The following is a 23969-nucleotide window of genomic DNA, read 5'->3' on the forward strand; positions in this document are numbered from 1 at the left end:
GTGTGAAAGAAACATCTTCTAATAGAGAATTAAACATTTTAGTCATGAAGGGAACAATGAAAGGAGAAAAAAAAACCTTAAAACTTTTAGGGGTAAAACCGTCTGGGTCTGGACTTTTCCCCGGGGGGGGGGGGGGGGGTTGAAATAGCTCTCGCCACCTCTTCTACTGTAATAGACGATTCAAGCTCCCCCACAACCTCTCCTTCCAAAAATCAGGAGGGCAGTCTTCATGATATAAGACCGTTTGCTTCCGAGAGGGCATACTGGTCTGGGGTCGACGTCAACGGTATGTTATATAGAGACTGATAAAATTCTTTAAACATTTGCCTAATATTATTAGGAGAGAATACTAATTCGCCAGTAGCATCACGAATATGAGTTATGAAAATGGATGACTCCTGTCTCAGTCGATGTCCAATAGGAGGAAACGCGTCAGAATAGGAGGCGTACCCGTCACACTAGTTGCTTGCGATCCGTGCTGCAGCTGGACACAAGCGCCCATAGAAATTTCCTGCATGAATTGTTATACATGCTGAATACAAGACTACCAATGTAAGTGCAATACCGCTTGTTTTAAATAAATGTTTCTGTCTTTATGTCATACGGCGGAGAGTGATCGGCAGCATGACATATTGAAGAGATTCATTTGAATGTGAAGGAGGAGGAGAAGATGGTGTTCTCTGAGAGTCATTTAAAGTGTTTATTTGATTGCTATCTGGTAAGAGACCAATTTAGGTGTTTTCACAAGGCGCTTTGGAGCACTGTGGGATTTCCTCGTTTGTGTTCAGCACATGTGTTATATTTTGGCACCTTACTTCTTCCGTCTGGTAAGGAGGAATTTCACTTGGTGGTGGATTTATATTTTGGATTTGAAAGCACATTTGTTTTTCATCTTCAGCTTTATACATCACTTCACCCATGGACACTTTTTTTGTTTATGTTGATTTATTGTATGGATCACTAGAGTGTCACCAGCACATGAATGCATAATTTTTTATTTATTTATTTATGACATTTATGTATTGTATTTTTACCCCATTGATTTGGGTCTTCATCATTATTATTGTTGTTTAGCGCACCCCTACACACATCACATGAAAATGGATGAAGACCTAGAGTGCAGAACCCTAGCTAAAGACTTCCCACACTTATTATGAAATTTATATTGATGTAGGGCTATTTTATCAGAATAACTACGGGCAAGGAGGACACTCAGACATAACTTTCAAAGGGAAGTCTATGATACTACCATTTCTTTCCCGCTTTTAGGAGGGAGGAAAGGGAAAGAAAGGGAAGAGAAAAGAGGGGGTTACCAAAATAACTCCCTTTGTATATTTTTGTTTTTTCCTTTTTTTTTTTTTTTTTTTTGGTTTTGTTTTTGTGCCTCTCTTCTTCCCTTTTTTTTGACCTCACATTTACCCATAAAAGAAGTGACGATTATAATCTATCTCTGGAGAACAGAAATAAAAAGTATATATGACATAATACCTCCTTTTATCCCCACCACGGAAAAATACTAGTGAACGGCTGGGCTTAGTGGGAAGTAATTTGGAGTTACACGGCCCCTGTCAGTTAAGAGGGTTAAATGACCTAACCCCTCTGAAGAAAATCCAAGGGAGTTAACCCATTGGACCCTACTGGGTCAAGTTAGCCCTGAGTGAAAAAGCAAGAGTACAGGCATAAACACTAGCCATATACAAAAGGAATCATTATGTTTAAAATGAAGAATAAACAGACAAAGGAGATGACCGGGAAACCCGCAAAAATTACGGCTAGTCCTGGGACTATCAAAATGTACATGACTCAGGAAGGGAAAGGACAAAATGGAACATCTGAAAATCAACCAGCGGTAAGATCAAAACAAACTAGTGAAGGAAACAAAAAGACAAAAGGAACAAAGGTATCAGGAGCAACAGGAGAGGAGAGCCTAGACCTATCCAGAGAGAGTACACAAAAAATAGGGGACAATGATCCTGGGAAGGAAGAAGACCTAAGGATGAAGGATCAACCCCCAACAAAATCAGAAATGATGGAAATGTTCTCGAATCTGGATAGATCAATTAAAACTGAAATGGCCACCTTATACAGAGACCTGGGTCATACACTGACAAGAGTAGAGGAAACTGAAACGAAGATAAATACCCACGGGAAAAAGTTATCACAATTAAAAGAGCAGATGAAGAAAATGAAATTACAACAGAGGAATATGCTATACAAGATGGAGGATCAAGAGAATAGAAATAGAATGAAGAATTTACGGATCAGAGGACTACCGGAAAAAGATAAAGAAGAAAAACTACAACAAATGCTGGAGAGCATATTTAACCCGATTCTTGGGAATCCAATTACAGATAAAATAGAATTCGAAAGAGTTCACAGAATACGGAAACCTCTAAATGCTCTGAACTGATTAGAGATAAAAAATGGGGAAAGGAAATAGAAAAAGAACTGGAATTTTACTTTCAAAATAATGACATTGAAGAAACACCTAAAAACATCATATGGGAAGCACAAAAAGCCTACATGCGGGGTATCTTAATTTCAAAAGGAGCACAAAGGAAAAAAAAGACAGACTGATGAGAGATATATATGAATTAGAACAAAAACAAAAAAAAAAATAACAATAATAAATAAAAAAGATCTATTCCCCCTGTTAGAAAGGAAAAAAGAGGACCTAAAAGAACTATTAGAACAAGAAATTAGACAAGAATTTAATAAAGTAGCAAGAGAGAAATATGTGGAGGGTAATAAGATTGGAAAAAATCTGGCAAGAATCCTTAAAAAAAAAAAATCAATAAACTTCATAGATAAAATCAGAAATAGAGGTGGGAATTTAGTCCACTCATCCACTGAGATAGCAGGGGAGTTCCAAAAATATTATGGTAATTTATATGCGGTAGGGGGGGGGGGGCGGGTAAACAAGAAGACAACCCCGACAGAGAGGAGAAGATCAAAAACTATTTTGAAAAGGCAAGAATGAAAAAAATAGATAAGAAAAAAATAACACTCCTTGAGGCACCAATCACGGGACAAGAAAAGACAAGAAAAGAAAAGAAAAGGCTATAAAAGACACTACTGCAGGGAAAAGCCCAGGACCTGATGGTTTTACCATCAGTTATTACAAACAATATAAAGATCTTTTAATCCCAAGGTTAAGGGGGTATATGAATGGTCTGGGCTCCCAATTTGATATGAGTAGAGAGGCACTTCTAGCTTTGATTACAGTTATTTTAAAAGAAGAGAAAGATCCAACGTTGTGCTCAAGTTATAGGCCCATTTCTCTCTTGAATGCCGATACTAAGTTGTTTACGAAAATACTAGCAACAAGGATGAAAGGGCTGATGGAGGATTGGATCCATGACGATCAGGCTGGTTTCATACCTGGCAGACAGGGGAAAGATAATGGGATTAGAACGATCCTATTAATAGACCAAATGTTAAAAAACAGGGACTCAAGTTTGACACTGTCGATAGATGCTGAAAAAGCATTTGACAGGAAATAAGTATTGGACCTAGAATTATGGCATGGATCGGTACATTGTACAGCCGACCATCGGCAAAAATAAAAATAAACGGGACAATGTCCGAGACAATGTCCGAATAGTTTGATATGTATAACGGAACGAGACAGGGTTGCCCCCTGTCTCCAATGTTGTTTGTGATTTCTCTGGAACCCCTGCTGGCAACAATAAGAGAATGCCCGGATATTAAGGGGGTGGTTGTAGGGGGGTAGAGCATAAGGTGGTGGCGTTTGCCGATGACCTGTTGCTCTACGTCTCCAACCCAAGGATTTCCCTGCCAAATATAATTAACATTTTTAAGCAATATGGAGAGCTCTCAAATTAACCTAACAAAGTCTGAAATATTAAGTATTAAAATGAGCACTCAAGAGAGAATTGGGCTAAAAGCTGAATTTCCTTTTGTTTGGAGAAGCAAGGAGTTAAAATACCTAGGAATTAAATTAACACCTACCCCAGAAAAATTATACATAGCTAACTTCATTCCATTATTGAATGAAATTAAAGCAGAAATAAACAGATTAATCCCAAGAGCTATATCATGGATGGGTAGAATTAATGTAATAAAAATGGCGATCCTCCCAAAAATTTCATATAAGTTCCAAATTATAACAATACAGATCCCATATGCATTCTTCAAGACACTAAAGGCACTAATAACTAAGTTTGTTTGGAAAAATAAAAAGCAAGGATAAAATACAAAATATTAAGCAGAAGTAAAAGAGAGGGGGGACTTGCACTACCAGATATTAAAAAATATCACCAAGCTTCAATCCTTACACGGGTGTTGGAATGGGGAAAAAAAGAGAGTAGGAAAAATTGGGTTAAAATTGAAAATACAATAAGTGGTACACAACTAGGTAAAATCATTTGGATTCCACCAAAATATAGAGAATTGAAAAATGACACGCACACTATTACACGACAAGCATTAAACATTTGGGATTTAATATATAATAGAGGAAAATGGGAGTATAACTCACCACTAATACCACTACAGGACACAAAAATTTTTGCACCAGGAGAAGGAAAGGAATACGGAAATTGGTTAGGAGAAGGGGATATACGATTAAAAGATATAATGGAGAAGGGAAAAATATTGACTCTATCCGAGCTAAAAAAAAAGAAAGTTAATTGGAACCTAAATGAGGGGCGATATCGCCAACTTAGACATTTTGTAGCATCTCTGCCCCATCCAATAGGAGAAATAAATGATCTTACCCCTTACGAACAAATATGTACATCAGAAAAAAATAAGAATAATATCTCAAACATATATAAAATTTTGAATGAGGTTGAGCAGCAGGCAGCTTTCCCAATGGTGGAGAAATGGGAGAGCGAACTGGGTGGGGGTAGGTGGGGAAAAAATCAAGGTTGTTATATGCATATAGTTATATCCTCCTTTTTAAATGGAGGGATTGTATAAATTTGTATGTTGAAAACCTTTAATAAAGAAATATATAAAAAAAAAAAAAAAAGAATAACTACAGGGCAGATGCCTCATACAACTCTCTGAGACGTAAACGAACTGCTGATACATCAGCTAAAGATTGTACTGTAGGCGCTTTTTTGTGTTCCGTTTCCAGAATTACGGAGGTGTGCAACAGCGACCTCCATGGCCGCTGAGCGTTCTCTCTTCAAACTAGTCTCCATCTGAATAAAGGAGCCACGAAGAACAGCCTTAAGTGCCTCCCATTGGATGGGAAGTGAAGTCTCATCAGAGGCATGATCACTAAGAAAATTAGTAATGGTCTTCTCAATCAAATTTATACATTCTGAACTCATCAGTAAAGCGTCATTTAGGCGCCAAGTCCATTCTCTTGTCGGTGAGGCCGGTAAGAGAAACGTTAAGTATATTGGAGAATGATCAGACCATACCAAGGAGTCTATATCACATATAGGGGACAATCTAAACAACTATGGTCCACAAAAAAATAATCTATGCGACTATAGGACTGATGAACTGATGAAAAATATGTGTAATTCCGAATTTTTGGATGCAGAATCTGCCAAACATCTACCAAGTACAAGTTGAATAAAGCCTGCTTAAAAGCCCTGAGTTTAGTGAAGGAAATTGTGGTTCTTGAGGCCGATGAGTCTAACAGGGGTTCCAGCGGGATATTGAAATCCCCCCCCCCCCCAATAGGATTTTCCCTTCCGCAAAACTTGACAAATTTCCAAATACTTCAGGGCTGTTGCTACCTGATCCACATTTGGCAAGTAAAAGTTTGCTACTGTAAATTTAGTCTCCCACAATAAGAATTTTATAAATACATCTGCCCTGTGGGTCAGATACCTGGTCTATCAACTCAAAAGGAAGCAATTTGTGAATCACAATAGATACTCCTTTTGACTTCTGCAATGGATTGGTGCTACGGAACCACCTGTTAAAATACCTGTTAGAGCATGAAGGCACAGAGTCAGACCGAAAATGTGTCTCCTGTATTAGGAGTATATTAACTTGATTTTTATGCATTTGATACAGAATGTGTCCCCTTTTAGAGGCCACATTGATGCCATTGACATTATAAGACCGCAGCTTCAGCCGGGTCCGAGAGAGGTTTGCAGGTATCATAGCGAAGTGCGTAATAATAAAAAAAATAAAAAGATTTTAATTACAGGAGAAAGGGGGAAAAAAAGGAGGTACTCCAAGAGAGGAGTCCAATAAAACTATAGTGTAAGCTTAACAGATTAAGCAAAACACTACGTGAAATCACGTCAAAGGCACACACCGAGCCTAACCTAGTGTGGGAGAGAAATGAAAAGAAATTAAAAAAAATAAAAGGGAGAGAAAAAAAAGGAGCATCCAAACTGTATTCCCAGCGACATAACAGGCATAAAATAGAAAAAGATCAACTGACTGCAGCTTTAAGAGGCATAAAAAAAAAAGAAAATGTATATATAATAATTTGATAATGATTGCATAACATAGCTACAAAAAAAAACAATTACAAAAACAGAACATAATAAGACTATGAGCTTACATATTCACCATATACACCATGGACTACATTATCAGAGGGAAAGGAAAACAAAAAAGAAGAGGGGGAAAAAAGAAAAGGGGAGGGGAAAAAAAGGGACATAGCAATGTAAATTTAAAAAAAAAAAAAAAAAACTCCTTAGGGTTCTCCGAACCCCAGCCAACAACAATTATCTGGCAAAGGGCAGGAGAAGCGCTCTATAAATTAGTCCCTTCAGTTAATCAAAACCATATAATCCAAGTAATTCAAAAAAGTAATTTTTAATCAGTTTTTTAGCATCTGATTTAAGCTGCCCTTTAAGTGTTACTAAACCCAGGACCCTGCATTCACTATATCTGGTCTGGTATCTGGTCTCCCACAGTACACAGAAGATGGAAATGCACTCATTTCAGTAAATATAAACTGCTAAATACCTTTTCTCATCAGCAGTTAGAGCAGTCTTGTGACTTCTATCAGTGTCAGCCGAGCACGGGTTAAAGCTTGTAATAGGAGTTTTCATACAGCACTGAGCTGTCCTATCAGGATGCCGGACCCCTGACCCTCTGTCTGGACAGTGCTGATTGGTCCTGTGTAGATCGCATGCACTCTCCCACCCCACACCAAACTGAGCATGTGCAGCCTGACTCCAAAGGCTCTGCCTTATCCGGGCATGTTCTGGAGTCAGTGGAAGAGGAGGATCAGAGAAAACAGGATCAAACAGCCTTTTTACACAATGCAGAGGATTAACCCCTTAGTGTATAACAAGCATGCTTTACTGCATATACAGACTGATTTGTGGGTTAAGTAACACTTTAAGCTGGCATATGTGTTGAAACCTAGTCTTATACAGTGGCACACTACATCATTACATCAAAGATGATATTAAAGATCTCTCTCTCTCTCTCTCTATATATATATATATATAAATATATATATATATATATATATATATATATATATATATATATATAAACAAATAGGAGCAAGATAACAAAGGGAACAACTGGGGGCAACTTGCTCACCTGGCGCTAAAAAAGACTAATCTATATCCAAATAAAATTTAACATCAGCTGCTGCTATAAGATATAAACAGAATGTAAACAAGGTGTATACACTAGGTGATAGAGCATGTAGCTGCACCTAAAATGACACACTACCAGCGCTACTTTGTCCACACATAATGTGAAAACAGATGAACTTCAAAAGAATTCCAAATAAATAAATAACTCTGTATAGGGTAAATAAAGTTCATGCATAAAGTCCCAATAACATCCAAAGATGCCAGTCCAAACAGTGTGAATCCTCATTCGTTCATCACCACAAGGAAGAAGGAACCTCCACCTCAGCACTGTGCACCCCCCTTTGATTGGACACTCACCAGATGGACAATATATGTACGCCACAAAATATCGTTGTCATGCATGGGACCTCCCGATCACCTCGAGACTCTGGATGTAGGCCAAGGCTCCACTGCAAGTAACCAGGTGTACCTCAAAAGCCAAACGACCACTAAATCCGATAATCACCTCGAATTGTGCCAAACAGCATAATGTGGTGCATGTAAAAGTAATGATGTCACATTCCTTTGGAATGCAGTGGGACGGGGGATTCATCATGGATGTGCAGCCGACGAATCTGCAGCAACTGTGTGATGCTTTCATGTCAATATGGACCAAAATCTCTGAGGAAGAATGCTTCCAACATGTTGAATCTTTGCCATGAAGAGTTAAGGCAGTTCTGAAGGCAAAAGGGGGACCAATCCAGTACTAGCAAGGTGTAGCTAATAAAGAGGCCGGTGAGTGTATATATGTGTATGTGTATATATATATATATATATGTATATATATATATATATATATATATATATATATATATATATATATATATGTAAAATTAAGCAAAGTTGCTGATCTGGAATACATGTTATTTCACTATCAATTTGATCTATTTTACAACTTTCTACTCTTTTCTCGTGCCACCCAGATGAGTCAGCTTCCTATTAGTCTATTCTAGATACAAAACTCTTCTTAGGATGACAATGACTGCAATACTTCCTGTAAATATGACTGCACGTAACACATCATAAACATGCAGCATTATTTTAACATTAAAATATAAACATTAAAAAATGTAAAAGATACCTAACAAAAAATATGAACGGCAAATTACTGAAGTAGTTTAAAACAGAAAGAGTCTTGGCAATATTTGTTTAGACACTTTGATATTTCAGTGCATCAGTTAAAAAATATGTAGAATATGATTAGCTGTTACAGGCAACAGAAACAGTTTATACTTCAACCTGTATACCTCCTAATCACATTCTCTTCTAGTGAGTTAAAAATATGAAAGTAACATTGTTATTGGTGGGCACTGGCATTGAAAATTTTCTCCTACTGCTGAATTCATGTGATGTTAGAAATATAGAAAATACAAGCTTTTGACTTTTACAAGTGAATGGCCCTATAAGTGGTAATTACAACTCAGGCAATTCAAACTGCAAGATGCTTCCTAAATTGTTGTGATGGCAAAATACACATAGAGAGAATAACAAGAAAATAAGAACACATGAATGCAGATTTTTAACAAAGACAAAAGTTATTATATATGGTAAATTCAGTATTGACTTCCCTGACATGCATATTCAAAGCAAGCAACCAAACTGTAGGTTTCCAGTAAGCATGCTATAAAAAAAGAAAATTTGTGACAACATCAGACTCATGACTACTGTGTTCAGTTTATAAGACCAACACTATATTAGTAATATTCTAGTTATGAGATCATGTATTAACCCTTGACCAGGGTGTGAGAAGGGCAGTGTTTGAGTTGCCTAGCAGTACAGCATGTACAAAGAGGCATTCAGTGTTATACTCAGTACCTTATCAGATGTTATTATTATTAATATTATGCAGGATTTATATAGCGCCAACAGTTTACGCAGCGCTTTACAGATGTTAATATGTGAAAGGAATACTGTGGTTGGTTTATATTCAAATGCATAAAAAATCAATAGCTTTTACAGACATTTAATATTTCTTCATAGATTTTATGTACAACCTGATTCAACCTGCATTTTTTATGGCCTATCTGTAAATTTCTGGGCACTAGGCAACCTGATACAACCCTTTGTCTTCCTAAGATCTCAAGACAGGAACAGCTAGAGTGCAGGCAGCATTGCTGATATACTGTACACCAGTGCCTACTGCCGCGAAGTTCAGACAAAGTTCACATCAATAGAAGCTGCATTGACTTTTGTTGTTCAATTATCCCTTTTCTTTGTAAACCTACAGTAGGAATTCCACATTTCTAGTCTACCCCATATAAGTCCAGTATATAAAAAGGATGCAAACATAAAAGTAAAAAAAAAAACACAAAAAAGAGAAATTTTGACTTGCCTGTAAACTCCATATTTTGGAGTATATCTTGGAGCCATAGGCACCTGGCAGTGATCGCATGAAAAAAAAAAAAAAAAACAACTTCCTGCTTGTACTGATGTCAATTGATAAATTGACTTCAGTACAACCAGCCTGCCCATAGACCAAAATTCTTCCGTCCCTATAGAGGTTTTAGTCAAACATGCAGTTCTTTGTCCTTGCTACAACAGAGGCTACCTTCTAACGTTATCAGTTAAATCCATGCCATGTTTTTTATTTAGCTGAAACACAGGACAGTGAATTTCCTCACAGCTATGTTATTCTGACTGATCTCACTTAAAAAAAAAACAAAAAACAAAGAACCTAGTCTGATTTGCCAACATCTGCTCAAGAAGCAAGTTTAATGTAACTCTTGCATACAGTGAATCCAGAAAGTATTTACAGCGCTTCACTTTTTCCACATTTTGTTATGTTACAGCTTTATTCCAAAATGGATTAAACAAATTTTTTTCCTCAAAATTCTACAAACAATAATCCATAATGACAATGTGAAAGAAGTTTGTTTCAAATCTTTGCAAATTTATTAAAAATAAAAAAAAATCACATGTTACATAAGTATTCACAGCCTTTGCCCAATACTTTGTTGAAGCTCCTTTGGCACCAATTACAACCTCAAGTCTTTTTGAGTATGATGCTACAAATCTGGCACACCTATTTTTGGGTAGTTTCTCCCATTCTTCTTCGCAGGACCTCTCAAGCTCCATCACGTTGGATAGGGAGCGTCGGTGCACAGCCATTTTCAGATCTCCCTAGAGATTTTCAATCGTGTTCAAGTCTGGGCTCTGGCTGGGCCACTCAAGGACATTCACAGAGTTGTCCTGTAGCTACTTCTTTGTTATCTTGGCTTTGTGCTTAGAGTTGTTGTCCTGTTAGAAGATGAACCTTCGCCCCAGTCTGAAGTCCAGAGCGCTCTGGAGCAGGTTTTCGTCATGAATGTCTCTGTACATTGCTGCATTCAGCTTTCCCTCAATCCTGACTAGTCTCCCAGTTCCTGCCTCTGAAAAACATCCCCACAGCATGATGCTGCCACCGCCATGCTTCACTGTAGGGATGGTATTGGCCAGGTGATGATCGTTGCATGGTTTCCTCCAAACATGACGCTTGCCATTCAGACCAAAAAGTTCAATCTTTGTTTCATCAGATCAGACCAGAGAATTTTGTTTCTCATGGTCTAAGGGTCCTTTGGGTGCCTTTTGGCAAACTCCAGGCAGGCTGCCATGTGCCTTTTACTGAGAAGTGGCTTCTGTCTGGCCACTCTACCATACAGGCCTGATTGAGTGTTGCAGAGATGATTGTTCTTCTGGAAGGCTCTCCTCTCTCCGGAGAGAAACGCTGGAGCTCTGTCAGAGTGACTATTGGGTTCTTGGTCATCTCCCTGACTAAGGCCCTTCTCCCCCGAACACTTAGTTTGGCCTGGCGGCCCATTCTAGCAAGAGTCCTGGTGGTTCCAAACGTCTACAATTTATAGGTATTGGAGGCCATTATGCTCATTGGGACCTTCAATGCTGCAGACATTTTTCTGTAACCTTCCCCAGATCTGTGCCTCCATACATTCCTGTCTCTGAGGTCTAAAGACAAATCCTTCATGGCTTGGTTTTAGCTCTGAATAGTCCTGTTAACTGTGGGACCTTATATAGACAGGTGTTTGACTTTCCAAATCATGTCCAATAAACCGAGTTTACCCCAGGAGTACTCCAATAAAGTTGTAGAAACATCTCAAAGATGATCAGTGGAATCAGGATGCACCTGAGCTCAATTTTGAGTGTCATGGCAAATGCTGTGAATACTTATCTACATGTGATTTTTTTCATTTTTAATAAAGTTGCAAAGATTTCAAACAAACTTCTTTCATGTTGCCATTATGGGGTATTGTTTGTAGGATGTTGAGGAAAATAATGAATGTAATCCATTTTGGAATAAGGCTGTAACATAACAAAATGTGGAAAAAGTGAAGCGCTGAGAATACTTTCCGGATTCACTGTATGTAGTTGTATGCTTGCAAATCTTAGCAACGTGTTGCAAATCAAGATGGTCAACCTTGTTTTTTTTTTGTTTTTTTTTGTTTTTTGTATGGACCGAATATTTGTCTCTACAAAGGCTGTGCCGTTCCATAGCTCATCAGTTCTACAGCCTGGTAAAAAAAAAAAAAATTTACAAGAAGGCATGTCCTTTATATCACTACTAAAGCCAATCTTTTAAAGATGTTGTAAACCCACTTCACAAACTTTTACCTATAGGTAAGCCTATATTAAGGCTTACCTATAGGTGCTATAAATATCTCCTAAACAAGCACCGTTTAGGAGATATTTACAGTGAATACTGCCGATGACGTCATTGGCGCATGGGCTCTGAAGGAACGGCCACCCGTGCCATTCCTTCAGAGCCCAGTGCCGTGAACAGCAGCTCCCGCGCGCAATCAGATGGCCGGAGGACGCGAACCAGGAAGCAGGACGGCCGGACATGTTGCTGAGGGGGCGGCACGGCAGGGGCTTCCTTTTAAGGTAAGTACTTCATAATGAGCTAGTATGCGATGCATACTAGCTCATTATGCCTTTCTCTTTACAGGGCTTTTTTTTTCTCGTTTTTTTTTAATGACTTTACTTCATCTGCTTGCCTCTCCACCTCAGCCAATCAAAAAAGCTTTGTAATCATTTACAAAATACAAAGTTTCCTGTGGGTGGCTAAGAGGTGCTCAGCCACATTTGACTTTGCTCCAGGAACAGGACAGGAAGTTGCTGTACCACTGCAGGTACATAAGTGCCAGTGCTAACATAGAAACATAGAATGTGTCGGCAGATAAGAACCATTTGGCCCATCTAGTCTGCCCAATATATCTGAATCCTATGAATAGTCCCTGGCCCTATCTTATATGAAGGATAGCCTTATGCCTATCCCATGCGTGCTTAAACTCCTTCACTGTATTTGCAGCTACCACTGCTGCAGGAAGGTTATTCCATGCATCCACTACTCTCTCAGTAAAGTAATACTTCCTCATATTACTTTTAAACCTTTGCCCCTCTAGTTTAAAACGGTGTCCTCTTGTGGTAGTTTTTCTTCTTTTAAATATGCTCTCCTCCTTTACCGAGTTGATTCCCTTTATGTATTTAAAAGTTTCTATCATATCCCCTCTGTCTCTTCTTTCTTCCAAGCTATACATGTTAAGGTCCTTTAACCTTTCCTGGTAAGTTTTTTCCTGCAATCCATGTACTAGTTTAGTAGCTCTTCTCTGAACTCTCTCTAGAGTATCTGTGCTGATCCTACATACAGTTTATTAACACTGCTAGAGGCTGCATGGGTTAGTAAAGGACATAATTAGTTTGAGTCAGCTTGGCCAAACAAACTATTTAATGTGAAATTAAACCTAGACCTGAAGCTTACCAATTCTTAGATGTCGTGGCTAAATTTATTATTAGGCTTTTGTTTTTTCTGACCAATAAATCAGAATTTTTTCTTTAACAGACAAACATGACCAGCAAAAGTGGCAGTTGGGAAGTTGAGACAAACCTTTTGACATTGACAGGGGTCATTACAATGGTCAGCTTTTATTCACTTACATAAAACCTTAATTTCAATTAAAGAAAAATGTTGCTGTAGCTGCCTAAAAAAGCATTAGCTGGAGTTAGGCTTTAATTTGTTAGTCAAGTCTAACTAAATGTGCTACCACATCTAACACTGCCCTCTAACCAGACTGACAATGCTGCTGTCCAAAAGTGTCTCTGTTGCCTTTCTGGTGGAAGACAGTGGGGTTTATTTTCTAAAACTGGAGAGTGCAAAGGGTGCAGCTCTGCATGGCAGCCAATCAGCTTCTGACTTTAGCTTGTTCAATTAAGCTTTGAAAAAAAAAACTGGAAGCTTTGACACAAAAAAAAAACAAAAAAACAAAAAAACAAACAAACCGGAAGCTGGTTGGTTTCTATGCAGAGCTGTGCCAGATTTTGCACTCTACAGTCTTAGTAAATTAACCCCAGTGTGTTACTGGCTGGATCAGTAGCTGAAAATAAAGGAAAAAATGTGTTGGGTTTTTTTTTTTTTTTAATTGTATGATCATTTGTTAAATGAGAGTGTTAATAATGAAACAAGGCACAGTGTATCACAAGATTTGTGACGACCCAGGCTTTGGCTTTGTGACCTATTCAAACAAATACAGTGTGAAAAAGAGTGAGATTTCAGTGTTTACATTAAATTAGAACCTCAGCCCCTTTATTATGAAAATGTTTTTCTTTAACCACACCCCCATCGTTTTTTTAACTGGAACAGATCCAGGCAGATCTAAAAAAGTAAAATGTGTTAAAATGTTTAAAGTTACTGTTCATCTAGAAATGTATGGATAAATAGAGGTTAATGTAGTAAAAGAGTGCTAACAAGAACATTTATTTTTGATCAATTCCGTCAATCTGAGTCCTTTTTTAATTTCTCAAAGCAAACTGTAGAAATGACAAGCAAAACACAACTTGAAGCTATGGGCATTAATGAACTTTCTTGTTAGCGCATTCTTCACATAAGTTCCATAGTGATAAATTGGTTGTAATAAACTATTCTCTTATACTTAAGCGCTAATTTTTTTTATCAGGTTTGTAAGGCTGTCTGTGTCCAGAGACTGCCTTTCATGTTCCGATGATTGGGTGTCACAGACAGGAGGCATAACATTTCTGAGAATACCAACAGCAACAAAAGCACACTTACTTAGTAGACCCGAGAGAGGTTAGAACTTCGAACAAGCTATGACTAATTGTAAATTTCTGATTACCCAACTCAAAACTGAATAAAAAACATTAAAAGTGATATACAATCTCACTAAGTTAATGAAAATAGTCTTAGTATGTGTAGTTTTTCTTCTCAGATTTCTTCTCAATCTGATGCATTGTGTTATCAATATGAAAGGTGACGGCAGTTATACAGTATATACATGTATGAGCAAATCTCATTAAAAAAAAGGCAATATCTGCCTGGCACAGCTTTAATTCCTATTCACTACTACATGCCACAGAGTCACACGCTCCTTGTTTCTGGAGTAGAGAGCACACTCCATTGTGTAGGAAAGGGAATTTTCAAAAAAATGGTCAGTAAGAAACCGTAGATCTAATCAATATGCAATTCTCTTATGAAAGAATGTATTCACATAACTTCTCACGTGCGTTTTTTGATAATTTATGGGAACCAAGGATAGATAGCAAATATTATACCAATGTCTTTTAAATTATTTCAGAATTTCTTTGTATGCTCTTTGTTTTAAGTTTTTAATCATTTATATATATATATATAGAACATCTTGTTGTATTAGCCTCTTTTTCGACATTATGCTTACACCCTTCTGTAATTTTGTAACAATCAACTTGTTAAAATCAATACAAATTATTGATCAAAAAAAGTCACTATAAATTACATACATACATACATATCCTGATTATCATCAGAGATACATGAATCATTTGTATCATTACTGCAACCTAAAATTGCTCTTTGTGGGTATTCTCAGAAACAATAAAAAGGGTAGAAACAGGAAAGTGGTAAATTATGACTAAACTCAACATTTAAAATGTTTTTTAATACAGTAGGGGAGGGTCAAAACCACGGTCATTTTTTTTTTTTTTTTAATCAGATATGTGTCTAATTATGGAGATCTCCTATTACTCCCTAGGCAGTTAACATGGAAGCAAGTGTCCCATTGGAAGATATCCCTTCTACTCTTGTTCTTTTGCAACACAGAATTTCGTTTTTACTAACAATTTTTTTTACCAGCGATATTGTTGATCAGGGCAATTAGGAAAGCAAATCTCCCTAACAAGGACATAGACAGCAATGAAAACCGTCCATCAGTGATTCCAACCTGTTGCCACTCTATCAATATATTAAAAAACAAAACAAGAAAAAAAATGTTGCCTTTAGTGATACTTGAAGGAGTCTTTACCTGATTCTCGTGACATGGTCCTTGGCAATATTCTGTGAGGGTTTCCAAGGTCTGAATAATAAGAGCCACATTTTTTTCATTGATGTAGAGACCCAAAAGGCCAAGTCCTCCTGTAGTGCTCCCACACATAATATCCAAGAACTGCAAGGTCTCACATACCAGGTTATAATTGGTCTTATTAGTTTGATTCCGCAAGTAATTCTGTTTAGATAATAAATGCACAGAGTTTTAATATTCTGTTTTATTTACTAGACAAAAAAGATAATATGCATACAGTTCCAAAAACTATAAAAAAAAAGTACTATTACTGGAGCATCCTATAAAAGAACATCTGTATTGACCAAGATGCCCCAAGAAAGTGATTTTAACTAACATGAAGTAGGGACAAACCAGTTGCTCTAGGAGTTGAAATGGTGAGCAATAACTAAATCCTTATGCTCAGTACAAGGCTACATTTTTTACATTAGCAGTGCTGTTACACACATGCCCCCTGCACAAATGACGAATTATGAAAACATAGCTAGGAAATTTACAGGGTGCGCTCTTCGTAAGTGTGTGTATTGACAACTGCTAAACATGTATTATTATGTATGTGTTATTATTAGCAAACTGTTCCAATATGTATTACAGTGTGCTCTAGTGAAAGATAGTATTGACATAAGCATGTATCAGCATGCATCATCCAACAGTGCAGCAAGAGCAAATGTTAGTACTAATGACTATACAAAGATTTTTTTGTCATAGAAGGTTTTTTCAGTTATTTTTTAATCCTGACCATCCTAGTAGCAGTTCTATGACATGTGTCAGTGTTATGTCAATGTTATTGTTCTTATGAATCCATATAGTCGCTTCCTTTTGGTTAATGTACACAGGTTTTGCTTAGCATCTGAGCTGCTTTTCTTCCTTAATCAAGTCAATGTAAAAGTAAAAGCAACTCTAAGCAGTTTGAAGCAATATTCTGAGCAACTTAAAAGTAAATAAAAGCAACCTAATACCAAGTCAAAGCAACTCAATATGAAACCAAGATCAAGAACACGGGGACGTGACTTGAAAGTAGCTCACAACTATACTTAAAAGGTATTATTTTACCAAAATAATTGTTGATGCTTAAAATAGACTTTGAGCAGAAAAAGTGAATCAGTCAACAGTAAGTAGATGCAAATATGTGTGGGGCAATTATAGATCTATACTCAGAAAAAAAAGAAAAGAAAAACACAAAAAACATGTATAAAAAAAGGCATACTCGATGAGCCACTTGGTCTTTTTTCTGCCATTGCTTTTTTATGTTTCTATGTAGCTTCTAAAAGCGCCTAAAAGCAAACTAAAATTGACTTGCTTCTGATTTTGATTCCCATGTATTGGAACCTTTGGTTATTCTTAAAACACCTATTCATTTCTAAACCTACTGTACATCAAAACAGGGATAAATGGACAGAACCTTTTTCTTAACATGACTCTGTCAGGTTAACATACAATACAACATACAGGTACAGGTAAAAGGTCACTGTAGGGGAAGAGCTCTTTTACTGACCACTCCAGTATTTTGTGTCTTCTAACTTCCTTCTGTTACAGTGCTGAATCCTCCCTCTGTGTTTTTGGCATTCAAGTATGTTAGATGTGTCCCCTTCTGCATGTCATGGTTCCATCCTTCAAACCCAAGTCACTGTGGGAGTCAGCAGGTGCCAGAGGAGGAAACCACAGAGCACAGCGGAGGACACAAGATTCCCACACTCCTTAAGTGCTGGTTCACACTTGAACGGTTTGCGAGATCGCATGTAATTCGGAGCGCATTGCTCCTTCATTACATGCGATCTCATGTGCGGATGCGAGTTCAGCCATACACTTTGTATGGCTGAATTTGCAGCGCATCCGCAGCAAACTCGCACATGAGGCTTTTTTTGAGCCGCATCAGAATCGGATCGCACAGTGGTTCACACTTGTGCGATCCGATTCTGTGTGAACTTGCAGATCGCACTGCTATATGCGATCGCAACTGGGGGTGTCGTTAACTTTTAATTGACACCCCCTGCGTATCGCATATGGCAGTGTGAACTGCCAGATGTGCGGATGTGATGCAGGAACACGCCACTGAAGTGTGAACCGGCACTGAAGTGTTTCATGCAGAATACACTGATGGAGGCCACAGTACTGGAACAGAGGGAAGGTAATGGACACACGCTGCGAGAAAGATGAGTTTTAGATCTTTTCTTTTGCAAAAGCTTTTTTATCTGTGCCATTTTGTTAACTATTTTTTTTTTTTTAAGAAAAAAATCTTGAAAGAATTTAATGATCTACACAACATAAACGTATCTGCATCAATAAATATCTGTACATCAGACAAATTAGAAGTCTAGAAATACAAAGCAATGTATTTAGGAAAAACTGCAAACAAACACAGAGAAGCCAATAAATTCAAGTAATCTAATTATGAAGATTCAATTCACACTTTATTGCTAATACTTCTACAGTGACTGATGCTAAAATCAATAATATACAGTTACCTGCAGATCTGGGTTGTGGTTTTCACATAGCAGCTGAAGAAATCTCAGAATGGGCTCCATGATTAAGACAACTGGGCCAACTTCATTTCTTTCTCCAGTCTCCCCTCCTTCATGCCCTTTTTGGTGGGGCCCTCCTGTTGCAGCTTTTGAAGAGGAAGCAGGCACCACAAAGTGCGCAATGGGTCCTTAAAAAAATGACAGAAACGTTTTCTTGTATTCTGGCCATGGAGAACAACACCCTCACCACTAAGCGTTCAATGAAATATACTTCATCATTATCATTCTGCTCTGCCTCATTTATATTATGGCACAGGGCAGAATAATCAACAAAGTATACTTATTGTTTTTCTATCAGACTTTTTTTTTTTTAAAACATTTTATTGAAAATTTTTATAGGCATACAGGTAGGGTTACGTTGAATGCATATACACAAAGTAGAGAAAACCGAAATACAGTTCAAACAAACCTCAGTAATTGTAACAATAACATGAGACTAGCGGCAAACAGTCAATAACAAAGAACCTATTGAAGCGTACAAGGGAGTAAAGGCACGTAAGCTAGTCCAGGAAGTTAAGGCAGTATGAGCCATAGAGAGGGCGTTTGAGTAACAAGATGGACTCGAACTGAGGGGGGAATGTGTGCCCTAAAGGCAGAAGGCACTGTGGGATCCCATGGCCGCATTAGAGAGAGAAGCGGTCCATGCTATGGAAACTTAGAAGGGCCCCAGGTGTACGAACGGGGGGGCAGACACCCCCCAAGGGGAACACACTGTGTCCGCGACCCCCGAACGAGCTCCCGAGGGGGCTACGAGAGTACCATATTCGGAGATAGAGGGAGCAAGCAGAGGGAAATGAGGGAGGGGGCGGAATAATAGGAGGAATAGTAGGCGCTTGTGGACTACCAGGTCGTCCACAATCTTACAAGGGATGGGGGGAGAAATCAGGGGGTAGAACAAAAGGGATGGGAAGGTGACTACGAGACAGGATAATGAGGGGCAGGCAAGGAGGAGAGGAAAAAGCGAGGAGAAGAAGAGAAAGAGAAGAAAAAAAAAAAAGGGGAGAGGGGGGGGGGGGAGGTATAAAAACGGAAGAACCCGTCACATCCGTGATTGAAAGAGCGAGAACGCTACCGGTTAGCCTGCCGCGCCTAATAGTTTGCCATATTCGGAAGAAAGGGAGAAATGCAGCAACGTGGCCCAAGTTGTGTAAAACTTGTCAGGGGAATCGTGAGCTTGGTGAGTCAGGTCTTCCATCTCCGCTATCCTACCCACTCTGCGGAGCCAGTCCGCAATCGTGGGAGGATGGGGCGATAACCAGCGGCAGGGGACACACATTCGCGCTGCGTTAATGAGATGGAGAGTCAATGATTTCTTGTATGCTTTTTGTGGGATGGGCGTATGGTGGAGGAGGTACTGAGCCGGGGAAAAGGCAGGGGAGTAGGTGGTAATGTGTTTAATAAGAGTGGACCTCCTTCCAGAATGTTGTTATAAGAGGGCAGTCCCACCATATGTGAAGCAAAGTACCGGTGTGAGTGTTATTTTCTATCAGACTTATCCGGATCTCTTTATTTAGCTTTCTCAAATGTGAACCTGACAGGCTAATAGTGTACGGGTGTACAAAAACACAAAACGTGATTCTAAAAAACCTGTATCAACACAAAAATATCCATCTGATAATAAAACATCATTTCATTTGTTATTTTCATCTATTTCATACTTAGTAAATCACTGACACAGTACTGATATGCTGAGACTTGCAGAGAATTAGGAGTTCTGACTTTCCTAACTTTACTGGGTGCATTCTTGTTCCAGATCTATGACCCACTTGTAAGTAATAAAGCCAGAAGATGATGAACATAAATCAGGAATTTGATAAGCAATCAGGAATTTTATAAATAAAAGCCAGCAAATGGCAGTTGCTATATTGTGAGGAGTTCCCTTTGAGTCCTTTAGATAGAAATAAAAAGCAATGAACTGTATCATTAATATAATTATTATTACTATCATAGGTTATTGTGTTGTATGTTACCTTTTGTGGTGAGGTTCACAGCAGGTTCCTGGACATCTCCAGCCCCTAAATCATTCATGTTTACAGACATAGTGGATTTTATTTCCTGCTGGGCACATTTTATTCTTTCATTCAGAACCTTGAAAAACTTTTCTGACTTATTGTCAGCTTTTAATAAATTGTAAAATGAATTCTGAGAAAGGATAAAAATAAGACACTGTTAGGTAATTTGATCTGATAGTACAAACAAATATAGAGAGACTTATTTATGAAAATTAAAATTAAGTAACCAATAGCAAAAATGTGCTTCTGTTTACGGCAAATGTTTTGGTAGCTTATTCTCACTGATGTAATACCCAGACCAGATGTGTCCGATATGCGGGTCTGCTTTCGAGCCAGACTGTGTGTATCCAAGCCTTCAGCAACACAAGCCTGAAACTAACGTACTAGTCTCTCTTGGACAAATGTAACAACTGGGGGCCTATTTTTTGTGACTCATGGCGAGCTCTTCAGTTGCCGTCATTGGCATGATCTTTAAGGCTGGTTTCAGCCACTGCACTGCTGTTCCTGAGCATTGTATGAAAGATTGCATCTCTGGATTGCTCCTACCTGTTGGCCACTGGGTGGTCCACACTGCACTCTACTAGAGTGTAATGAAGCAAGTGATCATAAGATTGCACAGCTAAAGATTGCAGCAGCCCGCATGTAGTAGCATATACAACTAAAGGAATGCCAGAGATGTGTTCTTTTATATAACATGAAAGCTCTTTAAAGGAGATCAGAGGCAGTGTGAAGTGACGTTTGCAGAAGCCTTTTGGTCCTTCCCACGAAACTCATTTATATTAAACACCAGCAGAAAGACCCAGTGGTTACATCACTCAAAACTTGTATTTCTATAAAACAAATTGATTTGAATGAAAAATGTTATTGCATGTTGATCAGCGGGGAAGGGGGAACAATGAAAGGTATAATATGCGCACATTACATTTCAGCTTGAAATGATCACTGGTTAAACTTGAAAAAACATATTTTGCCATTTTTTTTTTTACTTCTTTAAATTAAATGACTCTTTAAATACAATACTGTCAACAGAAAGCCATGTTTGTTTCTTAACATACACTATATTACCAAAAATATTGGGACGCCTGCCTTTACACACACATGAACTTTAATCTCCCTGGCGGTAATCCCGAGTGTGGCTCGGAGTTAATTTTTAATACCAAAAGCGGAAACCCCGGAGCCACACTCAGGGGTTACCCTGTAGTGAAACTTACCTTGTCCCTACGATCCCCTGATGTTCTCCCGCTGTGTCCTCCGGCCTATGCCGGTATCCATCTTCCAGGTTCCCTTCCCTGTGAGCGCCGCGACGCAGGGGGGCGGAACCAGGCGGGACATTCAAAAAAATAAACAAAACATGACATACACATTGTAATACATTGTAATCTGTTAGCATTTAACCTCAGTTTTGTCCTTAGTGCTTTGTCCAGTACCCTGCCTGCACTTTTACTGTTCTCTCTGCCTGCAAACTTGAGAACGTCCATGGCGTCCAAAAAGCATTCCTTTAGGTCAAAAGCGATTTTAGACCAGCTAGAAAACAGCGATATTGAATTAGAATTATTTTTAGAATTAAGCGATAGTGATTTGTGGGGAAATTCGTCAGACACTGAAAGTGACGACAGCGACGATTCTGGGACTGAGCTCAGTGATGTGCGAACGTGGTGCTCTACTGACTGCGGTTCAGGCAGCGCCCCAAAGATTCCCATTTACTGGAGCACCTGGTATGAATGTAGACAGTGAACACGACAACCCCTTGGCATACTTACAATTATGACCGATGAGGTTATTAAAAAAGATAGCTAGAGACAAACATGTACAAAGAGCAACAATTAGCTACTCTGCATTTGAAGTTTTCAAGAAGCAGAAAGTGGGAACCAGTGACCAAAGATGACATTTGGAAATTTATGGGCCTAATAATACTTCAGGGAGTGGTGGGGAAACCCCTGCAGAAATTAATTATATTGGACAACTAATACATTACTTGCCACTCCATTCTTTGGCATGGTCATGTCAGAGGACAGATTTGCCCTGATCATTAAATATTTACACTTCGAAAACAACAAAGAATTTGATGAAACTACTCATCCTGCACAAAAACTAAAGAAAATTTGGGAAGTATCTCAATTGAGTCCAAAGAAATTTCAACAGAGCTATGTGCCATAAAGCGATATCAGCATTGATGAAAGTCTAATGGCCTACAAGGGAATGCTCAGCCGATTAAAATACATTCCATCAAAGAGGGCATGATTTGGCATAAAATCCTACATGCTATGCGAATCGTCAACTGTCTAGCTTTGGAATTCAGTCATATACACTGGAAAAGGAACAAAATTCAATCCAAAATACAGCAACTATGGAATGGCAACATCTTCCGTTCTTTCACCCATTGAGCCATTGCTAAATCAGGCCTATTGGGTAACAACCGAAAACTTGTATACATCACCTGAACTTTTTGAGTTTCTTCTGCAAAACAAAACAGGTGCCTATGGAACCATCAGGGCTAACTGGCGCGACATGCCACCAACCTTTGGCAATAAGAAGCTGAAGACTGGAGAAATGGTTGCCTGGCAGAAAGGCAAAATGATGGCACTGCGATGGCGTGACATGAAAGATGTGTACCTGATGAATACAGTTCATAATACCTCCACTATTGTGGTATGCACGAAAGGTGGGAAAGAAATCATGAAGCCACAAGTAGTGATAAGCTACAATAACACCATGGGAGGTGTCAACAGAGCGGACCAAGAAATGACATTCTACCTAGCCATGAAGAAACAGCAAAAGAAGTACTACAAGAAGATCTTCAGACATCTTCTTGAGCAATGTTTGTAGAAAATAGATAATAAAATGCTGCACCTAGCTTAAATAGTTAATCATAAAAATCAATGTACATAAAAAGCAGCCAACACCAAATCTTGAATATTGCAAAAGATCCATCAAATTAGAAGGAATAAGTGTAGTGCTAATCAGTTAATTGAGACAGTGTTCACATCCAAGGAGCGAACTTAAAAGTAATCTTCCGCTGATATAATCCTCTATTAGTGCTGTGAGGACCATCACCAACACCCAATCACACAGCCTCTTACCAAATCGCAATGACCCTCATTACAAAGGTCAACGTGGGCAGCAGATCCTATACAAAACGTAAATGGCCGTGTTCTCCTCTCAGCGTTCTTCCCCAGTATTCCTCTCCCTTGGTCTCAATAATCCAATGGGGTTCTTAACAATATGAACTGCACATTACAGGTCATAAAAAGCATTTTTCCCCCTGCAAGGGTCCAGAAGTATCAGATAATATCCGCTTCTCCACACCGTAACTGCGTGTCTAAAGAGAGCAGCGTGTTCCCATGCGGGTAATGTACAACCCAATTCCTAAAAGTTGGGACACTGTACAAATTAGGAGTAAAAAAGGAATGGACTAATTTACCATGCCATTCGCCGTTGCCGGCTAAAACTCTATGGTATATACTCCAAAAAAAGAAGCCATAGCTAAACATGATCCAGAAGCGCTTTTCTCTGGGCCAAGGCTCATTTAAAATGGACTGTAGCAAAGTGGAAAACTGTTCTGTGGTCAGACAAATCAAAATT

The 23969-nt window shown here is 38.5% G+C and overlaps 1 protein-coding gene across 1 annotated transcript in view; it reads right to left on the minus strand.

The window, feature by feature from the left end:
* Positions 1 to 23969, minus strand: part of ITPR3 (inositol 1,4,5-trisphosphate receptor type 3) — a 544698-nt gene that overhangs the window by 168694 nt on the left and 352035 nt on the right. Inside the window, exons 40-42 of the mRNA XM_082246986.1 lie at positions 20346 to 20517; positions 18319 to 18503; positions 15818 to 16018 (exon numbers count right to left, since the gene is read on the minus strand). Of these exons, the coding sequence (XP_082103112.1) occupies positions 15818 to 16018; positions 18319 to 18503; positions 20346 to 20517 (558 nt within the window). The remainder of the gene's footprint in view (positions 1 to 15817; positions 16019 to 18318; positions 18504 to 20345; positions 20518 to 23969) is intronic.

This window comes from Pelophylax lessonae (assembly GCF_965119305.1).
Source record: "Pelophylax lessonae genome assembly, chromosome: 2".
NCBI lineage: Eukaryota > Metazoa > Chordata > Amphibia > Anura > Ranidae > Pelophylax > Pelophylax lessonae.